Below are 8,633 nucleotides of genomic sequence, written 5' to 3'. Positions count from 1 at the left end.
AAAATGAATATGAGTGAAATATGTTGGCGGAGTCACCCTCAAGAACTCTCTAGTTCTTCTTTGGAATCCACATCATCTTGATGGGAACCCTTGGAGTTGTAGTCGTACTTGATGAAGTAGAACGTGATGAAGTAGAACTTGATGAAGTCTTGGGGACCCACTTGACCAAGGCCTTAGGAGCTTCTTCAAATGCATCAATCTCCTCTTGAAGCTTGTCCTTGCCTTTTAGCTTGTGGTCTTGTGGTGGAAAATCATCTTGAGCTTGTGTTCCCTTGAAAGAAGTGGGATCATACTTCTCTTGTTGAGAAACAAACTTCGTCTTGGGGTATTGATCTTTTTCCCACTCAACTCCATTGGCATTGAACTTACGTTCAAAACCAATACCTTGATTCCTCCGGTGCCTTCCTTGCTTGCATACAATGTCCTCAAATTGCTTACTACCGGCAAGGCTCTTGTAGACACATTTCTCTATAATTCCCTTCAATAAGCTATTTTCTTACTCAAGTGTAACTTGGCTAAGAGAATCGTTAGTGGAATCAAGAGTACTACTAGAAGCAACAATATTGGATTTAACATGATTATTGTTACTACTAGAAGAAGAATCTTTCTTGCTCTTGTTGCTAGATTTTACTTGCGGCATGTAAATAGACAAGAGTAAACGCTTGGCAATGTAAGAAGAACTTTTCTTATGAAGATCATCATTGATTGCTTTTAAGAACCCATGTTATTGCTCTAGATTGAGCTTTTCAACGCGTAGCTTCTCATGAGTATTTAAAAGCTCTCGATGATCCTCTAAGGTTGAGTCACGTACCAAGGAACAATTCCTCCAAAAGTTTCGGAAATGAAACTCTGAGCAAAGAGATCGAAAAATGTGTGTAGTAGCAAGAGCATGAGCTAAGAGGCAAGAACAAAAAATTCTGGAGGAAAAAGGCAGGGGCCACGGGTACCAAGTGAATGGGTGCATGTGGGCCTCATAGGCCCCTTTGGCGCGACCCTATGGGGCCGCCCCTAGGCTTGTGGGCCCAGAGTTGACCCCCCTTTGGAATTTTTTGTGCCAACATTTTTCATTTACTCGGAAAAATCATTACTAATTTTTCATGGCATTTTGAGAACATTTATTTTTGCATAGAAATTTCAAAAAACCTAGCAAATCAGGACGTCACAAGGCATTTAAACTTTATGAAAACTAATTATAACAGAGAGTAAACTGAAGTTACAGAAAGTTGTGCTTACGGAATTCATCAACCATATGCTCCTTTAAAAGAATCAATTAACAAGGTTGATCAAGTCTTATTAACGAATTATTTTCAAGTGACTTGAAACCGAGAATTTTTTGTATAGCACTATGTTACCTCAACTTGGATAGGCATGGTTCCAATCATAACAATTTGATACTTCTTTTCGGGAAACAGGAGAGGAATTCAAAGTCTCCAATAGTAGTAGTGTTAGGGCATATTTCTCCCTTAGTGGTTTTGGTGATTGATGACAATGCAATTTGGGGACTAATCATGTGCGTTGAGCATTTCAAATATTCTATCATATTGCAAAAGACGATTTATTCCCCTTGGTGACATATAGAGAAGATGGTTTCTTTCTGGCGTTTCTTTTTCGGCAGATTTGAGTCATAGGAAAACCGTACTATGAAGAAAGAGCTCGCTTCGAAAAGGCTTGAGTGGAATCAACACGTATATGTTCACTTATGCACCCACTTTCCTTAAAGGTGCTACTAGTGAGCTGCGTTGGGATTTCCACCGAAAAGGAAGTGTGAAACAATATAATAGCGGATAGTATTTCTCTCAGTAGAGAATTAAGGTTATCGAACCAATATGAGAACCATGAGTGAGTGTGGATGAGTCTCAAATGGTGAAGGGCCTCGTCCTTCGGTGGCAGGTTGACGGACCTCGAGTCCTCCGGTGGCGACTGTAGAGGTCACGGTCATGTGCGGCGACAGTGACCTTGGGCAGGGTGTGGGTTGTGAGTTATGTCGCCGGCAGGAAGAAGCGGTCCTAATGCCGGCAGTGGGGGCGTCAATGGATGCATCGACGGTAGGAGGCGTCGGCTGATGCGATGGTGGGGGTGGCGAAGAGTTGGAAGCTGTGGCGGCGGTGAAAGAGTCTTGGCAGGAAGGACGAACTCGATGGGGTTGGGGAATGACCTGTGTGCCACCAACATGCGAGCTAGGGGAGGACGTCGCGAGTGTCCGCTGCTTGTCCGCGCGGACGCAACACCCAATTTCCGCTGAAAATGAGTTGAAGCATACAAGAAAACGGACACTGCCCGTTTACGTGGCGCTGGACCGTGTTTTTGTCCGCATGAATGGCAACAGAAGCGAGTGAACGAACTGCGTTGATTCGTTAGAGTTGCCGTAATCTAGCTATTTTTGGAAAAAAAACAAAATCCAGCTACTCATTCCCTTTCTCTAAAGAAAGCTACTTTTTTAACAGAGTACATACGCAAGAGCTCATATATACACGCATACACCCATCCATGAAAACACACACGCACACGCTACCCCTATGGGCACCTCTAAGCGACTCAGCCGACATATCATCTTGAGATTTTATGAAGTAACCGTAGGCATCAGAACTTGAACCCTTATTATTTAAGAATAACACCGGCCTTCTAACCATCCGACCATAGTTTGGTTCAGGAAAAAAAAGCTACTCCTAGCATCTGCTTCATGGAGATCCCAAACGTACCCAAATACGGCCAACCACACACACTGACATGCCGGGCCAACCATACAACCGGCCACAATGGTCAGCGAGACGGGCGCACCCGTCCACGTCTCTTCCTACCTCGCCCGCGTGTACAAAAAAAATTCCACAGACCGCAGCAATAATTGTGGCGAATTTAAAAAAGAGGATCCAAAATCTAATCCCACTTTCTCTCTCCTCCCTCCCTCCCTTCCGCCCCGATCCCCAAACTGGTCCCGCACCAGCCACCTCCTCGCGCGCGCGCGAACCCCGCCCCCCCGCCCCCCCATGCCCTCGCGGCGGCTCTGACCCGGCCGTCGTCGCCCGCCATGCAGCACCGCTCGCCGGCGGCCGCCTCGGCCTCGGCCTCCGCCTCCCCCGGGGCGGTGGCGGCGGCGGCGGCGGCCATGGCGCCCGGCGTGGGCGGGGTCGAGCCGGCCGTGGCGCTCGACCAGGTCCCGCGCTGGAGCGACCCCGACCAGCGCTTCCACTCGCCCTCCTCCCCCACCGCGGCCGGATCCGAGGCCCCCGCCTCCTCCTTCCTCTCCTTCGCCGACCCGCTCGACGCGGCCGCGGCGGGCGGGGGCCACGCCGCCTGCCGCTTCCCCGTCGACCCCGAGGTCAACTCCAGGATCTACCTCTGGCGGGGCCACCCCTGGAACCTCGAGGTCGACGCCGTCGTCAACTCCACCAACGAGGTCGCGCCTGCCTCCCGATGTCGCAGATATGCGTGCCACTGCCACCATCCATGCCTGTGCTAACGGTTCCTGCGTGGTTGCTGTACGCAGAGCTTGGACGAGGCGCATAGCAGCCCGGGGCTGCATGCCGCGGCGGGGCCGGAGCTCGCTGAGGAGTGCGCCACCTTGGTACCCCACTTCCTCGGTTGCTGTTCCAGGGGCGGATTTGGATTTCGACTCGTGATCACAGTCTGTTTTGTTTCTGTTTTTATGGATATTTGCAGGGTGGGTGCCGGACTGGGATGGCCAAGATGACCAATGCCTATGATCTGCCTGCTAGGTTGGTGATTTGATTTCGTTTTCATGAGCGCTCTACTTGTTACCTGAGAATGGAGACTCGAGAGGGCAGATAGCTGAGCCTCCCAGCATTGAAATGTAGTTGGGCAACCATTGCTGAAGTTCTAACGCTCTGCCTACACATTCTTAAACAAAGGATGTCGTCCGTTGCCCATTGTGGGTATATACGAGATGTTTGCTCCCTAGAGAAGTTCATTTGATCAATAATCCTTTGTAACTACTGATTTTGACCCCTTTTATGTGGACAGTCAAATTTTAGATAATTGTGCTTTTAAGCGCTCTTGACGTCTTATAATAATCATTTTTAACTTGGCGAGCAGCAGCTTTCAAGAAAAGAGTAGTTTCAGGGATTACAGAAGTCCACTTTGGATTTAGTCCAGCATTTGCAGAAAATGAACTTGGATACCAAAAGTAGTGCCTACCATAAAGTTCATTTGGATAACTTGGAAAGCTAGTAGTTAGATGCCTGCAGAAGGAATTAACGATTAAGTACATTATCATCTGAATTAACAGAACGAGCAACATTTCATTGTCAATGATTCCATGGGCATGAACAACGAACAATCTTGTGGTCACTGTCGTTCACCAACTGACCCTGGTTGCTCTCTGAGACATCCCACCCACCGTTCTGGAATTTTTTTTCAGTCAGTTACTGCTGTGAACTGGGTGATTTTTTTTTGCCAAGGCAATACTAATTTGCTGATGTGCTGATGTATTTTATCATTAGACATTCGATGATATTTTACGTTTAGTTACTTACTGATGTAACAATGTAGTGGGGAGATCTCTATTTAGCCCAAAATGCCCACTATGGACTGACCATATTGGGTGATTACTCTGGCTGTGCAACATCACACCAGCCATTACAACTGCAATGCTTGCTCACCATGGGATAGCCATAGTATGCTCAGACAAGTTGTCTGCTTCCATGTCCCATTCTGCATTTCATACTGTAAAGCTTATAGTAGTTTGGGTGTAATGCGCTTAACAGTGCAATTTGAATGACTCATTTTCCATTTGAATAAATACTTTCTGTAAGTGTAGCAGAACAGAGTTGTACCTGTCTTACACTCAAGGATGACAATCGATTCCGTTTTATTTGCTCTTCCATCTGTTATCATGCTTATTGACATGCTTTGCAGGAAAGTCATCCATACAGTGGGCCCTAAATATGCTGTCAAGTATCACACAGCTGCAGAGAGTGCACTTAGCCACTGCTACAGGTCTTGCCTGGAACTACTCGTAGAGAATGGTCTTGAAAGGTATATTAAAAGCTTTGACGCTTGAATACTTGCATATTCTGTTTGTGTTACAGTTTGATGTCTTGCAATACTGCATTCCACGTTGTACGCCCTGCAATTATGCGAGGTTAAGTTATTTATTTTGCCTTTCATGTGATTAGCATTGCAATGGGCTGCATATACACAGAAGCCAAAAATTATCCCCGTGAACCGGCTGCCCATGTGGCAATAAGTGAGTTATATTGTCAATATCTTCTTTCATTTCTCTTTATGTTCCGCTATTGTTTGATTTGTTCTATGGCTGTTATCCTGCGGATGCAAACTGCAAAGAATGGATTTATCTGTGTTCATGATTTTTCTGTTGAACAGCTACCCTTTCCTAGTTTTTAAGTCCCATCTTCTTTGGATGAGGTTGAGCAGGAACTGTGAGACGTTTTCTGGAGAAGCAGAAGGACAAAATAACTGCCGTTGTCTTTTGTACCATATCATCAACTGATACAGAGATATATAAAAGGTACTTAGACTGAAATCCAGTACTACTAATTAAATGTGGTGATTTTCCTGCATATGTTGACAGTGTTGCATTCTGCAGATTGCTTCCTCTTTATTTCCCACGGGACAAACAAGAGGAAGAGATAGCTTCGTTAAAACTTCCAGCTGATGTTGGGGACGAGAATGGTGAGCCAATAATAGATGAAAGGAAAATAAGAATAAAAACATTGCCTGCTGAGGCAGCAAATAGCAAGTATGCAGTTCCCGTGCCCGCAGATATTCCTCTTTCTGGTTCTGGATTGACACGTAGAAGGTGAGACTGAAACATACTATTAACGATGATTGGCAGAAATGGCAAGATACTCATAGTTTTAGTTGGAGTTTTTCTGATTCTAATTTATCCCATACAGAAATTCTAAGTTGGATTCATATTTGGATCCATCTTTCATGTCCATAATTAAAGATCCGGATCTCCGACGCAAGGAGCAATGGGAAAAGTCTGCGCAGGCAAAGAAGGGATTCAATTTTGCTAAGTTGCTTGGTTTTGGTGATCTTGGTGGTCCTGCATTATCGGCTGCAGAAGAATATTCACTTCATCAAAGATACCTTGCTAAAGCAAATTCCCTTAATCTTTCAGAAATCGCTGAAATGAAAATAATGTATGTAAATTCGTCTTTTTTGGGGATTTTCTTTAGTTTGTTTTCTATCCATGGTTATTTTCCTTCTGCTACTGTATCATTTGCTTGTATTTTGATTTTTTTGGGGTCAATTGCAGTTACCGTGGCGGAGTTGACAGTGAAGGGCGTCCAATTATGGTTGTTGTTGGCGCTCACTTTCTTCTTCGCTGTTTGGACCTGGAACGATTTATTCTATATGTAGTAAAGGTAATTTAGTTGATCCTTAATTTTGTTGAAACAGTTGAATCCCGCATGCTATTTGTACAATACACCTGATTGCTTTTCCATGTACCAACTAAATTTGATTGACCACAAACATCCCCAAAGGTTCACCTTTGACTTTCTGACTTAGGATTTGCCAGTTAGGGTAGTTCAACGCTTGTATATTGATTACTGAATTGCTCAAGCTTGTTCAATGTTTTTACTGTGATTTTACTTAATATAATACTTGAATGCAATTTTACTTTTTGTATCATCTCATAATTCATTCTTGCATATCCTCATAACTGTGTATACCGAAAGTCTTTTGCTGCATTTCTGATGTCTGAGGCAACCCACATTAGAAATGATACATTTTTGGATTGATTTCAAATGAATCATAGTGGCCCTGATATCATGATTCATGACCTTGAGGATCAGTATGCAGTGCTTTGTCCTCAAAATGCAGAAGTTTCTTAAGGTGTCAAACTGGCCTAGAAGATCTAAATTCACAATACCATTATACTCCTGGGAGTATGTACACCCGCTCCTCATACACCACTTAGTATTAATCGGTTATACATTATTATTTTTAATATACTTCATTAGCAATTACTACCTCTGTAACTGATTTTCTGATTTTACATACTTTGCATATATACTGATTTTCTGTATGTGAGAAGATATATTGCCGGTGCTCTAGGACTTAGAACTGTCTTGCCTTCAATCTGGGATGTCCACTGACTTTCTCCCAACTATCTGTAACCCATGCCTCCTAGGAGGATTGTGACTGTACTTCTACCTTCTCAATGAAATGAAACGCAAAGGTCCTTTGCGTTTTCTCGAAAAAAGAAGATATATTGCAAAACGAAGGTGCCCTGGTGATATTTTTTCGTACTATTAATTAATGAATTATATTGAGAAGGATAAAGCGGTATCATAGATTTGTTTACAAGGTGTACTGAATGTAAGAGTACTCCCGGGAGTGTATAAAGGAATCCTATATATACACAATTTGACAAAATTGAGTGGGCGTGCAGCAAGAAATTCTAGCCAATGTATCTGGCAGTTAACGTAGCAACAATTTTGGACTATGGAAGTAGATCTACAAACTTCTCTAACATATATGATTGTTGCTACTACCTCTTTTTATAGTATCCATTCATCTTGGTTTGGAACATTTGGACAGTAAAATCTGACAGTATCATGATATACTTTGTTTGCAGGAGTTTGAACCTTTGATTCAAAAGCCTTACTCAATTGTCTATTTCCACTCAGCAGCGTCCTTACAAGTGTAAGTGTTGGATATGCAGGCTGGGAAGGAAACTGCATCCCTGTCTGAACCTTAGTGCATTTAACATATAAGAAGCACTGGATGTAATATAAGTTTTTTTAATTTAATTTACAGACAGCCAGACTTGGGATTCATGAAGCGGTTACAACAAATGCTAGGTCGTAAGCACCAGCGAAATCTTCAGGTTGGTACCTCATTTGATCTCATTGTGCAATTTTAATTTTATGTTTGAAGAAAATTAACATCTGATGGCATCGGTCAACACAGGCTATATATGTACTCCACCCAACGCTAGGATTGAGAACGGCTATTTTGGCGTTGCAGCTTCTTGTTGATGGAGATGTAAGTGTGGTTGCAACTACTTTTCATTTGATTACATTATAGTGGGCATGGTTTTTTCTTTCAGTTCCAACCTTTTTTTTTGTTCTCGTCAATTAGGTCTGGAAGAAAGTTGTCTATGTTGACAGACTTATGCAGCTATTCAGATACGTGCCACGGGAACAACTAACAATTCCAGATTTTGTCTTCCAGTAAGCAATCCTTGCAAATTTTCTAGCTTCTACGCAGGCCTGGTAGCCAAGGCAAGGTATGTTCCGTACTGACATTATTAATCATGCAGGCATGATCTCGAAGTGAATGGTGGAAAGGGCATAATCGTTGATCCTAGAACAAAGCATGTCTACCAAAGACCGTCAGGTTGATATTTAGCAACTTGTCCCTCCCATTTCCCGGTCACCCCTCTGTCAAATCTCTGTTCTCTGTAGAAGAGTTCACATCTAGATTCGTGAAGTATGTATCTAGTTGAGTTGACACTATGTTCTACATTACATTCTTTATTATCTTAGGAAGCTAGTTATGTATATGTATCTTGTTCTGTATAACCAAATAAAGGCTGTACCTAAATGTCTCTCAAGGTATCCCGCTGGGCTAAATCGCCTAGTCCTTGTGTACTGTAAAATTTTGACTGCTTGCAGTGGAGGAAAAGATTGTCCTGTTATCAA

At 43.4% G+C, this 8,633-nt stretch overlaps 1 protein-coding gene across 1 annotated transcript; it reads left to right on the top strand.

Moving 5' to 3' along the window:
* Positions 1 to 2,933: 2,933 nt before the first annotated feature.
* LOC123088159 (protein GDAP2 homolog) lies at positions 2,934 to 8,633 on the top strand. The gene is made up of 14 exons (XM_044510331.1): positions 2,934 to 3,394; positions 3,485 to 3,562; positions 3,658 to 3,713; positions 4,873 to 4,992; positions 5,133 to 5,203; positions 5,392 to 5,485; positions 5,564 to 5,776; positions 5,874 to 6,122; positions 6,239 to 6,347; positions 7,565 to 7,632; positions 7,747 to 7,816; positions 7,900 to 7,974; positions 8,071 to 8,162; positions 8,252 to 8,633. Exons 1-14 carry the CDS (start codon positions 3,026 to 3,028, stop codon positions 8,331 to 8,333), a joined length of 1,746 nt encoding a protein of 581 aa, XP_044366266.1. The 5' UTR covers positions 2,934 to 3,025; the 3' UTR covers positions 8,334 to 8,633.

The sequence above is a fragment of the Triticum aestivum genome, chromosome 4A (genome assembly GCF_018294505.1).
Source record: "Triticum aestivum cultivar Chinese Spring chromosome 4A, IWGSC CS RefSeq v2.1, whole genome shotgun sequence".
Classification (NCBI taxonomy): Eukaryota; Viridiplantae; Streptophyta; class Magnoliopsida; order Poales; family Poaceae; genus Triticum; species Triticum aestivum.
The sequence above is the reverse complement of the archived record's forward strand: the minus strand, read 5'-3'. Positions and strand labels throughout refer to the sequence as shown.